The sequence below is a fragment of the Gopherus flavomarginatus genome, chromosome 5 (genome assembly GCF_025201925.1).
Source record: "Gopherus flavomarginatus isolate rGopFla2 chromosome 5, rGopFla2.mat.asm, whole genome shotgun sequence".
Classification (NCBI taxonomy): domain Eukaryota; kingdom Metazoa; phylum Chordata; order Testudines; family Testudinidae; genus Gopherus; species Gopherus flavomarginatus.
Genome location: NC_066621.1, coordinates 13,517,834 through 13,536,594, shown reverse-complemented (window position 1 = coordinate 13,536,594; position 18,761 = coordinate 13,517,834). Strand labels below are relative to the sequence as shown.

The 18,761-nt window shown below is 43.8% G+C and overlaps 2 protein-coding genes across 6 annotated transcripts in view; one reads left to right on the top strand and one right to left on the bottom strand.

Moving 5' to 3' along the window:
• Nucleotides 1-18,761, top strand: part of PFKFB2 (6-phosphofructo-2-kinase/fructose-2,6-biphosphatase 2) — a 334,000-nt gene that overhangs the window by 160,199 nt on the left and 155,040 nt on the right. The gene's annotated exons all lie outside the window — the stretch shown is intronic.
• Nucleotides 2,523-18,701, bottom strand: FCMR (Fc mu receptor). 5 transcript variants are annotated; one of them, XR_007774538.1, is made up of 8 exons: nucleotides 18,533-18,695; nucleotides 16,452-16,784; nucleotides 16,034-16,138; nucleotides 13,152-13,350; nucleotides 12,858-12,976; nucleotides 11,797-11,922; nucleotides 3,452-4,658; nucleotides 2,523-3,326 (listed from the first exon to the last, which is right to left on the bottom strand). XR_007774538.1 is itself a non-coding variant. In XM_050954058.1 (7 exons), exons 1-7 carry the CDS (start codon nucleotides 18,567-18,569, stop codon nucleotides 4,570-4,572), a joined length of 1,005 nt encoding a protein of 334 aa, XP_050810015.1. In that variant the 5' UTR covers nucleotides 18,570-18,701; the 3' UTR covers nucleotides 2,523-4,569. The 5 variants fall into 5 exon arrangements, 4 of the variants coding, with proteins under 4 accessions (XP_050810015.1, XP_050810014.1, XP_050810016.1 ...); XM_050954058.1 differs by having other exon boundaries at nucleotides 2,523-4,658; nucleotides 11,797-11,919; nucleotides 18,533-18,701; XM_050954057.1 differs by having other exon boundaries at nucleotides 2,523-4,658.

The following is an 18,761-nucleotide window of genomic DNA, read 5'->3' as shown; positions in this document are numbered from 1 at the left end:
CTTCAGTCTCCATCTTTCAATTTATAAGATTAAGAGAAAATCAGTTCAAAAAATTAAAATAAGCTCCTTTAGTATGGTCCTGTGAGATAACATTGATTACATAAGTAAAATGGGTATATGCAAAACCAAATCACTATGATCAACCTTTAATTTTATCTACAGCTTTTTGTGAAGGCACTAACAGCATGACTTGGTTTTATTTCTTTAGCTGGATAGAAACACTGCAGCAAACAAAGCACTGGGTGAGCTGGACGTTCTCTTCGCCTGGATGGAAAGGATTAAGAACTAAGAACATGGAGAAAATCAAGAACACAGCCTATTTTTTATTTCAATAACTTATTTATTTCAAAATTATTTACAAATCTTCATGTCGTTTTTGTTTTCTGTAATACAGTGTAAACTGATGTAGCTCCATGGAAGCCCAGGGAGGTCTGATAGGGTACACTAGGTAACAATGGCCCTGTGTATGTTAATTGTTTGTTACTGAAAGAGGCAGATGTCTGCATGGCTCAAGGAAAAATTCCTCAATATCCTGATCTTTAGAATCTCAAGGGATCTAGTGATATAGGCTGTGAGCTACTTTCATTTGGTAGAGCTGCACAGCTAAAGCAGATTGCCTGATCCTGGAATTGTGAGCACTCACTGATTCTCAGCCCCAGGCCATGGGAGTGGAGATGTCACATCAGGAACGCACTGATGTTGTTTCCATTTCACAGGGCCCAACAACATTATATCGCTACTTGTTTGGTACTTTCTACTAACGATGGGCCTGAACCAAATGCTGGATCTAAATCAGTTCAGGAGCATCTCCTTCAGCCATATTGTTGTACCAGTTACATTAAGAAGCCAGAATCTTCACCCACAGCTTCAATAGATAATTTATTTAAATTGTTCTTTGCCTCCACTTGGTCCCAATCAGGGCTAGAAATGGAAGCACCTGAATACTGTGAGAAATACTCTTCCAAAAGCATTTTCAGCCTATCTGGAAGGAGGAGGTACTAAAAAACTCACAGAAGCCCTTTTTCTTTCAATCCGAAGGTCATCCTCAAAACTGTATCCCTTACTCCCCTGAATGGTCCTGTTAACTTAAATGAGACTGCTTCTCTGAGTACAAGATCAAGCACCACACTTTCCAGCTCAAGTGGTCTTATTCTCCTTTCACTTACATCCATGTAGGTCAGGAGAAACCCCACAGTAGTAGATGGAGATGTGTAGCTATATATCTGGGGTGAAATCCTGGCTGTACTGAAGTGAAATGGGAGTTTTGCCATTGGCTTTGAAAGGGGCCAGGACTTCTCTTCTGGTGTCAGTGAGATGAGAATCAATCCCAAGAGGTTTAGATAAACTTAGATAAGTATTCACCCAAAGCGGAACCTTTTGAGGTTCCCACATTGCATTAAGCACAGGTATAAGTGACAAGAGCTTATCAGACACTAACCTGGAAAATGTCTTATGATGGAAATGTAGTTTTATTTCTAACACTCATTTGAGATCTCTAATGAAAGGTGCTTTGCAAGTTCCAAATGTTATTTATTCTAAATAAGCTCTATTTAAATAATCTGTTTTATTTAAGATGTATTTATAGTAAAATGTATTTAAGGTGTATCTGTTCTTATATAACTAATATGTCATAATCATATTGTACAAACCACTAGCAGTGAATAATGTCATTGAGAAACTGACATCAGGTGTAATGACAATATTTGTTCTTGCAATATTTTAAATGTCTAACTGTATTTAAGATGTATGGTCAAAATTCTTTACTTTTTTGCAGCTAATAAAAGTTTAATAGTTCATTTCAAAATAGATGTAGATCATTTCTTTCTTACAGATGTTAGGGGAAGGGCAGCATCTGAGAAGGGGTAGAGGGTCTGTATTGTCCTCCTGTCTGCAGAATAGACAGGACTTAGCCATGAGCAATATAAGGAGGATTCCTTATTGAAGCTACTGGACACAGATGGGCCTGTGGTTGTCTTTCACTCCCAGACAAACACAGCCCATTCTGTCCAGTGTACCCACATGGGGGTCATAGTAAGTCCTGGCCAGGAATCCAAAGTCATGGAAGGGAATGGTGATTAAAGAACAGGATCCAGAACCACACTGAAGGTCACTGTGAAGTAATCTGGGATGATACCTTCTGCCTGGACTGTAGCAGTATAAGCTCCCTCACCCCACCTCACTAGTAGGGGTATACACGGAGGGACTAGGCCTCTGATAGTAGTTAAGGGTCTGAATCTGATTTCACTTATACTGCTATAAATTAAAAGTGAGACACCCTGAGTAAGGTAATATCTTCTATTGGACCAATTTCTGCTGGTAGAAGGTACAAGCTACATCAAGTTCTTCTTTAGATCCAAGGAAGGAAGCGGAGTGTTGGAACTGAATCTCAATTGGGACAGATTGTTAAGCAGAAAGGGTAACACGTTGGAATTAAACGTAACTTCACTAATGTCTATGGATTTACATCAGTGTTAAATTGGGATCAGGCCCATAGTCTCAATAACAATAAGCACTCGCCTAAAAATTTCTCCAAAACATTTTTATTTATTTGAATGAAAAACGTGTATAAAGTATTTGGAAAGGGAAAAAAAAACAAACCCTCTGTTTTCCAGCCAGTTTCACAGCTGATCAGAAATTTAGCACAAAAAATGCATTTGATGAAATATGAGAAATTTTTGCAAAACAATTCTCCTTCTTTTTCTGGGCACTGGATTGCCAACTATATTCACCTAGTTCAAGCTGACAATGAAGATGAGCTTTAACGCTATATCAAAATGCCAATGAGCTCATAGGGAGAAATCCATTTGTGTGCAAAAAGCACAAAACCAGGACAACACTCCAGTCTCTTAACCTAATTTGAGGATTTAAGTGGTGTGTAGGTCCTGCACTGGCCCTCTGCATAACAGAAATCATTATCCATAGTCAATAAATATTGAGGGGAAAAGTTTACCTCTGCTTATAATCGTTTACCTGAACCTGTGTGTTTTGGCAACCATCTGTACAGACCAAGCTCTGCAGAACAAGCCCAAGAACTGCAGAGCAAACTAGAAAAAAATCACCTTTAAACAACCACAGCAAATCCACTGTACCTTTGTAAACTCAGCATTAGACCTTTGTGCAGAGAAAGCATGTAGACCAGCTTCTGCAGAGCAGTGTGGTCTCAGCATCAAAGTAATGCTTTGATATGTAGGGTTCAGGTGCTGATTGGTTACGGTTTTGCGTGTGCCTCAAGTCCTTCCTCAACTGTGACTGGTGACCAATGTGCAGTCACAGCAGCTCTTATAAGTCAACTCTGCAGTGATATGCATCACAAGGTACATGAGAACCTAGGAAAAAATCATAGACAGTAGGTGGTAATGAGACAAGTGTCTTCTTATAAAACATTAAATCTAGCAATGGGTCTAGGGTAATGCAGTGATATGAGGCAGGGAGAAATACTGTGACTACCTACACAGCTCCGTTATGACTAGATGGAGTGGAATAGATTCTCAGCCTTTTGCACTGCAGAGTCCTATAAACAGGAAAGGGTTATACTGGTAAAGTTACCTTATACTGAAATAACTGCCCACAAAAGGGGTTGCATGGACAGAAGGGAGAGTGAGGAGAGGTAGTGAGATTCAGCAGGGCAGGGGAGGAGATGATCCAGGATGGGCAGGAGAATCCTGGGGGTTCCTCCCTGGACTGATCCCAAGTGCCAAGGTACCTGCTCCAGCTCCTTTGGATCCCATGCCCTTCGTCCCAGCCCAGTCCCAGTCCCAGTCCCCACGACAGCTGCTCCAGCCCCCTCCAAATCCTACTCTCTGCTCCACAGCTTCTTCCCGGGCCCCAAAGCAGCTGCTCCAGCCCCTCTGGGTCCTGCTCTGATCTCTGTGCCCCACTCTGAGTGTGAGTTTACACAGGAATGGATCTCTGCCAGTTTCCGCTGCCCCTGAGCAGGGTTATGAGATAAAACTATTTTGGCAAAAAAAAAAATCACACCTCTGGTCAATGTAGTTATGTCATAAAAAGTATAAATGTAGCACAGGCCTTAGTACCACAGGCAGAGATGGCCACTGACACTATTTTAAAAGGCATTACTAGGGAGCACAACATCTTACTGCCGTGTGTGGCTTTGAAAAATCTTCCTCACACAATCCCACTGACATCCAGCGGAACCGGTGTACCTAAGTGACCTAGGTGCTTCTGAAAATCCTACCTTTAGGGTTGATGGAGCCTGAGCTTATTCTCTAGTTGTTGTTTTTTAAAGTGGTCTAAGAGAGCCAGAACAACTTTGTATTGTAGCGGGAACACAGTCTAATGAGTTCATCTGAAGCAACTCTTGGCTCTCAGTAAAGATTCCTGGCAGTAGTGTGCCTTGGTGGTTGGAAACACATAATCAGCAGCAGCAGGAGCATCATAACGTTTATACAGTAGAGCTCAAAGCACTTTACAAACGAGGTCACTCAGCCCTATTTTACAGCTGGGGCAACTGAGGTACTGATAGAGGAGGTGACTTGCCCAAGGTCACCCAGTAGACCAGTGACAGAGCTGGGAATAGAACAAAAGTATCCTGCATCCCAATCCAGTGCTCTAACCCACAGGCACGTTGCCTCCCTGCCAAGATGATGTAACTATTACAGGGTTTTGGAAACTTGGAAATATCCTCTGAATAGCCAAGCCTGCAAAGAAAAAAAAATGATGACACAAATTACAACTCCCCAAGAGAATTTTTCTGAAAAGCAGGTCTCTCACCTGGTTAATCGGTGCCTAAAAAGCCTTGTTGAACATCCAGTTATCTGGCACCTTCTTTCAATTATTGCCAACAAAAAAATGCTGAGTCTTGTACGTTATGCAAGGGCTGTGCATTTCCCAAATGAAAGCATTTCCTGCTGTGTCTGCTCATAGCATCACTACCTGAACATGTATCCAGCTTGACTGGGACAAAACAATAAAGGAGTAGGGTGTGTAATACAGAGCCTGCCCTGCTGAGTAGGGACTATTATACCCCTTCCTGTAAACTAACACTGAAAATATCCATGGTCACAAGCTTTATGTTGATCATTATCTAGCCATGCCACTATGTCTTTCGGCGCTAATGTAGCACGCCTATATTTGTGGATCAGTTATATTAATTGAGGTCATTATTTTATTATAATTTTCTAGCTTTGTTATTTAATAGTTAACCACACACGGATGCCTATTTCAGGCATTCCAAGGGGCTATATGAAGAGGATGCCATTTCAAAAGAGAAATTGAGTCTGAGTATTGGGAAAATGGCCTCACTGGGAGATCTAGTAGGCAGTGGAATAGCCTAAGAAAATGTAACATTCTTGTCATTGGGGATATTTAAACAAGACTAGAAAAAATCTTTAAAAATGTACCCTGTGCTAGCCAATATGCAGCCTGTGCCAGAACTAGGTAACCAAGCTATCCCTAATTTCCATGATACAGATCCGTGCCTCAGTTTGCCCACCGAGTTCCTTTGTAAAGTGCATTGAGATCTACAAAGGAAAAGCCCTATGTAAGGGTTAAGTATTATACTCATTCAGACATTGCTCTGACTAGCAGCCTGAAAAATGGCAGCGTTATAAAGGTTAAACCTGTCAGACAAAAATAAACAGTCAGTTAAGTCACATGTCTTGCAAGTTACTTCCTAGTGTTGCTGTTTATTGCGTAAACTGAACTCACCACTGGGAAGCCATATATCATGCCAAAATTATCTCTTTTTTTGTTATTATTGATGCCTGGTGAACTTTTCTCTAGAAGAGGATAATGGAACTAGTCATCCCCTAGAGAGGAAGGAGGTATAAGCATGAAACCTGGCTTCCTTCTGTTCTGTTATTGCCGAGAGATGAGATGTATTAGGTCTTAGATTTGTGGGGCTGGTTGCACAGAGATGACTGGGGAGGGGAAGGTGCAGTTGGAATTACTAATGGGTCGTTTGCAGTAATAAAGGAAAGAAAGAGCCCTTTGAGGGTTTTTGTCTCTCTGTTTCTCCCTCTCTTGAACCCTCTCCATGGGCCTGAAATACAGATTAACCCTAGCACATCAACAAGAGGGAACGTATGTGGTGGTTAGCGCTTGGAACAAAAGATCAGGAATTAGAGCCTGTCTCTCCAGCCCCTTCATGTTAGGTATAATGGAAAGCAGTTCTAAAAGCCTTGATACCCATAGACAGACATAGGCTTGCTCCAGGACAGGCAGCACTGCAAAACATAAGCCTGCCTTCTGAGGACGCTGTCATAAGCACTATTGTAGGGGACATGCAGAGGGCCGGAGGGGTATGTTGCAGTGGGAGATTTGGGGCAGTGCTGTAGCTCATAGGACAGCCTGAGGAGGTTGTAACCTAGACAGGCCTCTCCAGCCCTCAGAGCAGCCTGGGAAGGTACTAAACCTGCCAAAAGCTTCTTTAGCCCCACTCCCTTCCGGCTGGGAGTTCTGTGCTGTGCTTCCTAGCGACACAGCACCAAATGTCACCCCTAGATTCTATTCTGAATGCTGCCATGATCTCTGTGTGATCTTGGGCAAATCATTCCGCCTCTCTGTGCTCCAGTTTCTCCAACTGCACAAAGGGGCTAATAACACACACTGAGAGGGGAGCCTTATGTAACTGGCTTTTATAAAGCACTGTTTCCTGGATATATGAATGCAAAGTGTTATTGTTTATCCCTTTTATTAAGCAGACATGCCTTCAGAAGGATCCGCAGGAGTTAATAATTGTCTGCTGCAGGTGGATGTAATCTTAACATCAGTATTAAAAGGTGAGGTTAATAGGCATGGATTTAAGTTGCATGTACTGTTGGGTGAACCCCCCAAATATCTGCAGATTCTAGTTAGATAAGTGGCCAAACCCTTTGGGTCTGAAGTCAGGGCTAGAAATCTCACAAGAATCTCATGCTGTACTTCAGCTTTTCCAGTTGGAATCAGTGCAGAGGCAGGAGAAGACATGAAAATTAAAGGGAGAGGTGAGGGGGAATAAAATTAACCCAACTTTTTCAACTGATTGTTAATTTAGCATTGTTGGATCAAATTCACCTCTAGTGTAACATAAGTGGAGTTACATCAGGGATGGATTGGGCCCAAAGTATGAACAATGTAATATACATTTTAGCTAACGAGAGGCTGGACGTAGTCAATCGGATGAACTGTATTTTTAGCCCAGTGAATGGTTTGTTGACTCCCAGTTAATTGGATATCTGGGGCCAAATCCAGAGCCAGTATAAGTGGCTATAACATCATTGGAATCAATGGAGTTTCACTTGATTAAGCCAGGACTCTGTTCTCTGTGAATTTGCTGTCTGATTCACCATGCAAAGTCCCATAATGCACAGCAACTTCTGTAGCTCTAATCTCCATCTCCCTGGATGGGATGGAATGGAATAGCTGCTGCAGTGATAGCAGACTGCAGTGTCCTTCATTCCAACCTCTTTTATGTGTGGAAGGGATTGCCAGGTTCCTAACATCTCTGCAGCTTCTGAGCTGCGCGATGAAATGTCATTCTCATCTAGAGGAACAGTGTGGGTGATGCAATGCAGAAACTACTGCATACCTTGTTGGAAAAGCTTCAGACACAGGGATGGCTTTGATGAAAGGCCAAAACATCTGGATATCATCAGGGAGCTGGAACTGACAGCTCAGGTAATTGTGGATGATTTTATCAGCCTAATTATATATCAGAGAGAAATTCCTACTGAGAGGAGAGGGAGTGGCAGAGAGAGCAAGGCCTTAAAATAGACAGCTCACCTATTTATACATCTCCTGCAGTGTCCACTTTATTTCTTTCTTGTGGTGGGTGGATCGGTCAAGAGAAATGGCTTGGTGATCTAAGCTCAGCTATCTAATAACTGAATTTCCTAGCACCCCATGCTCATAGTCTTTGCTTGATAGCTCTCAGTTCAAGTATGAGGCTTAGTACTGAAGTCCTGCTGAACAAAGCAACCCTGTAGTAAGCAGCAACTTGCTATAATGGCTGAGTTGAGAGTCCAACCTGACTGCTAACACATTTCACTCTGTTTCCCTTTTCACCCCCTCCAGCAGCTCTTTCAGTCAACATGAACACCCATGGTTTTTAGTTTGGGCCATCACCAACAAGATTTCTCATCCAGCTTGCTGCCGCAGTAGGGTCACATCAGGAATGTTTTCAGTATTTGATGGTCTCAGGGTTGGCCTTATGGGTGAACGCTGTGGTTAGGGGAATGCCATGGTCAAGAAGCAAGGAGTGAGGCAGGCCTGGGGTGCAAAGTGGCAGAAGGGAGCTTGGAACAATGTGTGAGAGGAGGCAGTTGGGCCTGGGAGCAATGGGTAGGGGGTTAGGGGCACCAAAATACAAGTTTGACCAGGGTGCCGTTTTCCCTAGGGCCGGCCCTGGATGGTCTTTTGCTCACACATGTCTAGCCTGTGCACACAAGCCATAGCTGGTGCAGATCAAGTCTGCCCAGTTCCAGAGTAGTGTGCCATTTGGAACACATTAGCCCAGCTCTACAAAGACTTCACTGGCTTCCTGTGTGTTTCCAACTGCTATAAATGATCTATGAAGATGGTGTGCCTGCCTGCCTAACAGCCTGCCTCCCTGTGCATCATCCAGACAGGTGATATTAGCTGGGCTGCTTTTACTGTCAGCCCCCAGATCTGAAATTCTCAGTTGTGAGTCCTGGAATTTATTCCCTCTGCTGATCAAACAGAGCCTGAGTTTGCTGCCCTTCAGAGTCTGATGCAAGGCTTGACTGTTTGCATAGGGCTTTGCCTAAGGAAGTGATTAGATAATGTAAGAAGGAGCAGAAGACAGTCTGGGTCTGTGCTTGTTAGCATGTGTATTGCTAGTGAACAGTGTATACATGTGCCCCCTAAATTAATTTAAGATCAACATCCTGGGCTGCAGTAGCCTATTGGTTAATCCTCTGCCCTAACATGCAGGAGACCGGGCTTCATTTCCCAGGATTACCCCACAGAGGCTTTTTGGATTTGAGTCTGTTGCAGAGGCTGATCCACTATCTGAATTGTTTGTGCTCTGCGCGGTTACACGGCCTGAGTAAGCTGGGTATGGTATCTAGCCCTTTATAGCCTATCTCAGGGGGTCGCCACGACCCCCTCCTGACAACAAAAATCACTACATGATCCTAAGAGGGGGGACTGAAGCCTGAGCCTGACTGAGCCCTCTGATTCCCTGGAATTGAGCCCCGCGGGTAAGAGGGCCCTGTGCCTTAGGCTCACCCAGCGGCGGCTCACTCCGGTGGCATTTCAGTGGCAGTGGGGGGTTCCGCTCCGGGGTCTTTGGTGGCATTTTGGCGGTGGGGGTTCCTTCAGTGCCACGAAAGATGCGAGCGTACTCCCTGCCACCGAAGTTCCACCGAAGACCTGGACTGTGGAATCGGGCCCCGCAGGTCCTAAAGCTGGCCCTGGGTGGGGAGCCTGTAACCTGAGCCCCGCCACCCAGTGCTGAAGCTGTCATAAACAGATAAGTAAGAGTTAATAGAACAGAAGTACTTCATATCTCTTTTGCCTGTAAAGGGTTAACAAGATCAGTGAGCCTGGATGTCACCTGACCAGAGGACCAATCAGGGGACAGGATACTTTCAAAACTTGAGGGAGGGAAGTTTTTGTGTGTGCTGCTGGTGTTTGGTTGTTGTTCACTCTGGGGGCTCAGAGGGACCAGACGTGCAACCAGGTTTCTCTCCAATCTCTCTGATACAGGCTCTTATATGTCCAGAATAGTGAGTACTAGGTGATAAGGCGAGTTAGGCTTATGTTAGTTTTCTTTATTTGCAAATGTGTATTTGGCTGGAAGGAGTTCAAATGTGTATTTTGCTGAAAGGATTTTACTTTGTACTTGTATACTTCGGCTGGGAGGGTATTCCCAGTGTCTATAGCTGAAAGACCCTGTAACATATTCCATCTTAAATTTACAAAGATAATTGTTACTGTTTTTTCTTTCTTCAATTAAAAGCTTTTCTTGTTTAAGAACCTGATTGTTTTTTCATTCTGGTGAGACCCCAGGGGACTGGGTCTGGATCCACCAGGGAATTGGTGAGGAGAAAGGTTATTTTCTCTCTGTGTTAGGATTACTTTCTCTCTCAGGGAGAGTCTGGGAGGGGGAGAGAGAAGGAGGGGGAAGGTGAATTTTCCTCTCTGTTTTAAGATTCAAGGAGTTTGAATCACAGTGATCTTCCAGGGTAACCCAGGGAGGGGAAGCCTGGGAGAGGCAACAGTGAGGGGAAGGGTTTACTTTCCTTGTGTTAAGATCCAGAGGGACTGGGTCTCGGGGGTCCCCGGGCAAGGTTTTGGGGGGACCAGAGTGTACCAGGCACTGGAATTCCTGGTTGGTGGCAGCGCTACAAGTACTAAGCTGGTAATTGAGCTTAGAGGAATTCATGCTGGTACCCCATCTTTTGGACGCTAAGGTTCAGAGTGGGGAATTATACCATGACAGAAGCGCTTGGGCTTTGGCCCCGGACAGGGAGGCTCAGGCTTTGGCTTTGACTTTGGCTTCATCCCCGGGTCCCAGGAAGTCTAACTTCTGCCCTGGCTACCCCATTAAAACAGGATCCTGACCCACTTCGGGGTCCCGACCCACCGTTTGAGAACCGCTGGATCTGGATGTTCCTACAGTCTGTATAAACACATTGGTATCACTAGACTCGCCACTTTTGTTTTCCTTAGCACTGCACTGAAGCTTATTTGTCCAGCTGTGCAACTTTGTTTCAGCAATTTTTGTAAATCCTGCCTCCTCCAAACAAAAAGCAGGGAAGGAAAGGAGCAAGACAGGATTCACAAGGCTCGTGCTGAACCTGGGAGCAGAGTCGGCTTTTTGACCCACGGGGCCCGATTGGAAGGGGGCCCTACTCCAGGGGTCTTCAGCAGCATTTTGGCGGCTAGGTGATCCACTCCGGGTTTTCCGTGGCACCGAAGGACCCGCCGCTGCTGAAATGCCGCCAAAGACCCCCGGACGGACCCCCCACTGCCAAAATGCTGCCGAAGACCCCCGGAGCAGGGCCCCCTTAGGTGCTGGCGCGGGGACCTCTTCAGCGCGGGACCTGATTCCAGGGAATTGGGTGAATTGGCTTAAAGCCAGCCCTGCCTGGGAGCATCTTGCACTGCAGCCAAGTGCGTTACTAGCACAATGGAGGTGTGTGTTACGTAAAAGGGAATGGGATTGTCAGGGGTGCCTGATGGGCGTGTGGGCTGAGAGCTTTCAGGATATGGTTACGGAACTGTCCTCAGTCAGTGGTGCATGTAACATGATTAACATTAGACATGAGGCCAGTTCTGCTTTCAGCACGATAAGGGTAAAGCTGGGCTGTGTGGGAGATGGAACTTTCTTGGGGACTGGTCCAATACTGTGGAACAAACTCCTCTGGGAACTAAGGGCCATCACAAACCTCATCACTTTTCACTCCAAGTGCAAAGAGTGTTTCTTTGACCTCGCTTTCTCTAACATAAATGCACAGCAATGTGTATATTTAAAAACAAACAACAAACAAACCTAAAACCCTACCAAAACAAGACACTGTGCCGCATAGGCTTCCCCACCTCGGGGAGAGGATGACAGAACAAACAATAGGTGATATGTTGGTCAAGATGTTTAATGCACTACTGGGAGGCACTCAGATATGTTAGCCCAGTATGAGAACCTGCATAGAATAGAATAGTTGCACTGGTAAAAATCCAAAGTAACTCAAGGGACTTCAGTGGGTTTACACTAACATTAGACTATTGTAAATGAGAGTAGAATCTTGCCCTCTGACATTAGTGAGCATCTGCTGTTGATTGGGAAGACCATAGATGGAGAATTAGGGATTGAATCCTTGTGGGTGAACTTACTGTGCCGGTCAGCTCCCTGGAGCCTGTGGGGTAACACGCTGTAGATATTTTCCATTGGAACGTGCCCGTGGCCATGTTCGAGTGCACTCAACCTCAGATTTATTCCATAGGTTTCACTGGAAGCTGCTTCTCCAAAACATCCAAACATGTAGATTGTAATGCCCATAAACCAATGGCAGTCAGCAGGTCTACAGGCTCAGTACATTTAGCATTCATGATTTGTTATAGTCGCCCTGAAATAAACTAACGGCTGGATTTTGAGAGCGTATACACCTCCCACCTGTGGAAACGTGCCATGTTAGCACCTCTGTCAATCAGACTCTAAAGCAGTTATAATAATGGTGCTTCTATAGCAATTTACAGCCAAAGATTCTGCTCATCAGACTTTGCAAAATGGATGACAAGTTGCTTACACTGTCTTCACTGAAATGCAGCCCCTTCTGAGATGGAAGGCAGGTGTATAGCCACATAACACAACGGTTCAGGTGAGCAAATGAAGTAGGTTAAGTAAACGAAAAATTGTGAATTGAAACTATAGGCAGAAAGTAATTAGTCAAATTAAAATTTGGCCGGGACATGGCAAGTAACTCTCAGTCATCAGATATGGATGTTCACAACATAGGTTTTATGTTTCAGCTGAAATTGTTTTATTGCCTATCTAGCTGTTTGGTTTGTATGGTTTTTCCCCTGGAAATGAAGCCAGCTGACTGGTAATTTTTCCCTTCATGTGATAGGTACAAGTGTGGTGAGTATGGTACAAGAACCAAAATAGAATAGAATAAAATATCGGCACAAACATCAGCTATTTTCACGAGTATTTGTGAATTTGATCCATGTTACCGTTTTGCTTTTGCAGCTACCTGCAGTTTTCATAGTGAAAAACAAAAACATAATTTTCTGCAAGAGGCAAGGAATTATGTGAATTTATCCAAAGTAGAAATCAATCCTTTTCGAAGAGAACTTGTAATTCTCCTACTGTGGAAACTGTCTTGTCCTTTCTTTTTACCACAGAGTGGCAGGTACCACAGACTAGTATAAGAAGTATGTGACCTTTCTCTTACCTTTCTTCCCTCGTAGCTGTTTTCTAATAATTATCATAGACGGCACAAGCAGCAGCATTATCAGGAGAACTGGTATCAGGATTTGAAAGACATCATTCCCATAATTGCTTCTCAAGAGTCTGGAAAATATTGAGTCAAAGGGGGAAGTGGTTTTACTGCCAGTTCTGACATGCAGATCCACTCCTCAAACAGCGCGGTTGACCAGGTAATATTTGTAAGCTTGAGAGTAAATGAAATAATCTAGGGGAGAGTTCATGCTGGAAAATCACAGATGAGGGAAAGTGTGGAACTCACCGCTTTGTATGCCTGGGATGTGCATAGCTGATTGTCCTGGAATTCTTGGGAATCCCCTTTATTGTACTTCCAGACACTGCATTGGTAACAGTGCTGCCAATTATGTCTGCAGGTGTGATTATCATACTTTGGGGGAATTTGATGCCAGGCACAGTATATTTTTCCCATGCTCCATTAATCATCTGTGGTTGTGTGACTCCTGGAGGAAAGCATATTAAAATGAACTGTTGCTACATTTCCCATTCTTGAACATCTGTATCTTTTTCAATAAAGCAAGTTTCATAGTCAAAACTAGGGATGAATGCAAGGGGCAAATGCTGATCTCACACCTATATCAATCTGGAGACACTCCATTGACTTCAGTGGAGTTACGTGGATTTACACTATGGGTTCTCAAACTGGGGATTGGGATCCCTCAGGGGGTCATGAGGTGGTTATGTGGGGGGTCACGAGCTGTCACCTTCCACCCAAACCTCTCTGCCTCCAGCATTGATAATGTTGTTAAATATATAAAAAAGTGTTTTTAATTCATAAAGGAGGGTCGCACTCAGAGACTTGCTGTGTGACAGGGGTCACCAGTACAGAAGTTTGAGAATCACTGATTTACACCAATATGAGTGATACCCAAATTTGGCATGGGCTTTTTGTTTTTTAAACTGTAAAGCTCTTGAGCAATATTCTGCTCTCATTTCCTCATACTGTATTCGGTAGGTGGGCATAACTGAGGTTAGGATTTAGTCTTGTTTGTCCTTGAGGATCAAAGATGCTAATTGTAAGACGGGAGCCAGTCACTATCTTTGAAGGATATTACTGATGATCCATGATAAATAGACATTTACTGCAAAAAATCTAGATTCTAGAACACGGCGGACATGGTTCTGCTCTCATATAAGAGTAATTAATCATTCATCATTAATTAATAATATTATAAGCTGGAGACTGGCTGGGAGAGAATATATGGACAGACACAATGACCTTGACAAGTGTCTGCATTGGAGCCTCTGTGGCAAGTACAGATTTAAATGCCCTGTGCAGTATTATGACTACCAAATTGAAAACCCTCTAGAGAATGAAGAGGCTAAGACTTTATGGACTCAGGCCATTGGCACAGACAGAAAAGAGCAGGCAAACGGGTTGAACATAGATGTTGTAGAAAAGAAGACAAATAAGGCGATGATAATTGATATGATCATACCAGCAAAAAAAAAAAACATGCAAAAGAAACAAGAAGAGAAGATAGCGAGGTTTGAAGAACTTTCCCATGAAGTGGAATGATTATGGGAAACTAGAACAAAGAAGCTGTCATGGATTATTGGAGCAATTCCTAAGGGTATGAATGAGCAGCTCCGGAATACATTAGGCGTGCAATACATTCCGATCGGTGACCTCCAGAAGTCAGTGCTCTTAGGCACTGTGAGAATTTTAAGGCAAGTCATAGGAGAACCAGTGCATCTGAGCACCTAAAATACAGGAATTCTGCAGAAAGTTTAACAAAACTCCTGACTACTCAAGCCAACAGAGTCAGTTTGTGGTCAGGATAAATTTTAGACATCAGCTTTCCCCTTTTAAGCTTTAAGATCTTCTATGTTTTTGAACGCTGTTTGTTTAAAAAAAACAACCATCCCCATTGTTAATATGGAGGGATAATTAATAATAATAATAATTAACATACCTACCTCTCATTAAAAATGTACATTCTTTAGAGCTGAGAACATTTTAGAAAAGAAGTCATTATTATCCCCATTTTACAGCTGGGGAAGTTGAGGCACAGATGAAGTGACTTGTCCAAAGTCACCCAGCAAGCCTGTGGTGGAGCTGGGAAGAGAACCAGAGGGGCAGATCCACAGCTGGCATAAATTATTATGCACCAGCTGAAGACCTGCCTCAAGTTTCCAGAGCCCCAATCCAGTGCCCTATTCATTAGGCTGCACGGCCTCTCCTTTACACCCTTTGTCCACAAATATGACTCCATTGATTTTAATGCAGTCACTCCACACTCCAGTCTAACTGAGAGCCAAATCAAGACTCATACTGAATATTAACCATTACAGCACAACCAGGTCCATATTGTCCTAGTTCTGGCAATACAAGCCAACAGCCCCAGGGAAAGGAGTTGAGGAAACAAGCCTCAGTCCTAAAAGAACGAGAAGAAGGGATGTGTGTTACGCAGCTTTGTCTGGCCTTCGTGCCTGTGCACTCATTCAAGGGAAGATATAAAGCCCTATTAACAATGATCCAGGAACCTGGTATTCTGAATATATTAGCAGTGGCAACTGCCACGTGTTTCTAAATTTAGTCAGAGAGAGTAACAAAAAACTACAAACAACTTGTTGAGTCCTAAGAGGCTTAATCTTGATGGGAACATTCAAAAATAAATTCCTCAGTATTTAGGATTTGTTGATGATTTTCTTTTAGAGAGGAAAGAAAATCTCTCAGGGAAATCAGCAGACGGGCTCAGGAGATTTTAGTCTGCTACAGACTTCCTGTGTGAGCGTGGGCAAGTCACTTAGACTACCTTGGGGCTCAGATCCTCATCTGTCAAGTAGGGAGGATACATCCACCTCACAGGGAGGCTGTGAGGATAAAACCCATTAACAATCGTGAGGCGCTCTGATACTGCAATGATGAGGGGGAAGCAGATAAATTCCTAGATTAGATAGACAATTATACATTAGTGAATCCAGTGCTGGTAAAAGGTGCCCTGAAAGCTACCAAACAGGCACAGCCCAGGCAGCTGTGGCATATGATTCCCACATGCATCACCTCATTAGTGTGAACTTGAGAGACCTCCCCTACCCTAAGGGAGAAATGGGGACCAGTTAGTGCCAATTCCCTTCCCTCTCCTCCTCTGGGGCTATAGAGATGGATGCAGCAAACCTCACCTTGAGTGTCAGCACCTTTGTTGCCAGACTCTGCTGGTACCACAATAGGTCTGTCACGTCTCAGAGGTTCAGCAGACAACATGCCCGTTCTGGGTGGAACATTCCCTGCATGGAACAGAACCAGATGTGTTCCTAGAGCTCATGCTAAAAAGTCACAATCCAATTTTCATTACTAAAGCTAGACTGTAAGAGGCACTGCACAGAGTGATGATGCATCACCAATGACACTGTACAACCGGAATGATACTGTACAGAGTGATCACATAGCCTCAGTGGCACTGTGTCTGCAGTGAAACTGTACAGAGTGATATTGGATTAGCAGTGATGCTGTTCCGTCAGAGTGATACTGCAGCATTAGTGACATGGTACCCCTACATGATACTGCACTGTACAAAGTGACTATGGCGTAATCCCGTACCGTTAGAAACATTCAGCTCCACTTGGAGGGTCCTTCCACTGCCTCTGTCATTTAGATATCCTGTCCCACATGTGTACAGCCCAGTGTCATCCTCTTCCAGTCTTGTGATTGTAATTTGAAATATTCCTTCCTGAGGCTCCTCAGTGATGGAGATTCTATTCCTGTAATTCTCACTGATGTATGGCGAGGTGGAGATGATGGTGCTACAGATCCCTGTCTCGAGCTCCCTGCACCAGAATTTTCGACTGGAAATGCCCTTCACAGGACACTTTATGGTGATGGATCCTCCAGCCTCACCAGTCACTTGAATGCGTCGTCTTGCTGCACTTGAAACTGATGACACAGAGAAAGAAGTCACGGGACCTGAGTTGCATTTATTCTAAAGGGGCGTCACACCAAGGCGTTGTCTTCACTAGGCAAAAAGGTGGGTCCTGACCATGTGATAACTTACACAAGGTAAAATGTGAGTGAAGACTAGGCCTTAGGCCCCTTTATAGAATCATAGACGTGTAGGACTGGAAGGGACCTCAGTAGGTCAGTTAGTCTAGTCCCCTGCGCTCAAGGCAGGACTACAAAATAACCAGACCATTCCTGACAAGTGTTTGTCTGATGGCTGTTCTTAAAAAACTCCAATGACAGAGACTCTACAAGAGTGGTGGGCAACCTGCGGCGGGCTGCAAGACGGTTTGTTTACATTGACCATCCGCAGGCATGGTCGCCCACAGCTCTCAGTGGCCGCGGTTTGCAGAATTCACTTGATCAACATTATATGTCTCTGAATGGCTAGGGTCCTGATCCTTCCACTCAGTCACTGCAGCGTCTGAGTTCTGCTAGGGCACTTGTTTGAGTTCTCCTTGTATTTAAACATGAAGGTTCCCAACTCTGGAATTCAATCCCCCTCTAGTGTAACAGTGCCCAGGTCTGTCGACCTTCAGCATATAACGCAGTGTCCTTCAGTTTGATGTTTGCCTGAGGGAGGGTAGATCTGAATGGGCAGAGATTTTCTGGTTTGGTAATGCCCTTTTCTGTTGGCTTTTTGGGAGTAAAGACTGATTTTTCTGGAGCACAAAGTCCCAACAGGCTTCATGTAAGATCAGGCTCCATGTTTTTATTGCATGTTATTCATGTGTTCTGAGCTAAGTAAGGGAGGGCACAGTTTATAAATCAATCAATAGTTCAATAAAGTAAAGCATCTGGATATGGGCAGGGTTTCCTATCCATCTATCTGTGCAGTAATCCCTTGCAGTGATCTATTTTCCTGGGCCTCGCTTGGTAAAAATAGCGGGATAAATTCCATGCATTACTACAGTGAGGAAGCTAATGGCTTGCTAACCACAAAACAACATGCTGTATGATTATGCACAAAATCTAGCAATTTCTGATGCAGTATGGGAAAGAGTTGCTTCCAGATAGAAACTTTGATTGCAGTATGAGTTTTGCTTGAGTAAGTATGGCTGGCTGGACTTGACCCTATGGGTAAAATCCTGGCTTCTTTGACGTCGATGCCAAAACTCTCACTGACTTCAATGGATTCAGGATTTCACCCCTATATCTTTAACATACTGGATTCAATTTACAGACATGAGTTCACTTGAAAGCTTTTAGGTGCCCAGTATCCCAACTTAGCTAACATCAAGTTAACGTTGTGTGCCCAATTTACTAACTTAGGTTTGTAAATCACTCTGCATTAGAAACAAGGCTCACATGATAAACGTCTCTAAAATGAAAATGTTCTTTTGTTCTGCAGAATTAAAGCATCTCCTGCTATTCAATGTTCTTGGAAAGACATAGAAAAATTTCATGGTCCAGCATCAAACAATTCCTGACATTTCAGGTTTACCCACCTGCCAGACCCTTCATTTTTTCCCCTCAAGAAATGTACAAAGTTTTAAAAATCACATTGGATGTTCTTGGAGGGTAAAAACCCTCTGCAATTTATGATAAAAGCAAACAGGCCCAGTAAACTGTTTAACTGTAGATGCCCCAAGTCTAAAAACAAAGCTCAAACATCTTCTTTGTTCTTACCTGCTATTTCCATTTGGACTCCCCGATGTGCTTTTTTTAATCTATACAACTCTTACCTTGTAGCAAGAAAAGTAACATACTGATTAACTCCATCTTCTCCCTTTGTAAAACAGGAGTTAGAGCACACTCAGTGATGGCTGCTTGCTTCCTGTGGCATGTATTTCCAGTAACAGAAAGGAGGAAAGCAACAAAAAGAACTCGCTATGCTTGAGGTCCTCTATCAGATCCTTTCTCGCGCTACAAATGGTATGCAAACCATAGAGGAAGTTTTATTGGAGGCTTCAA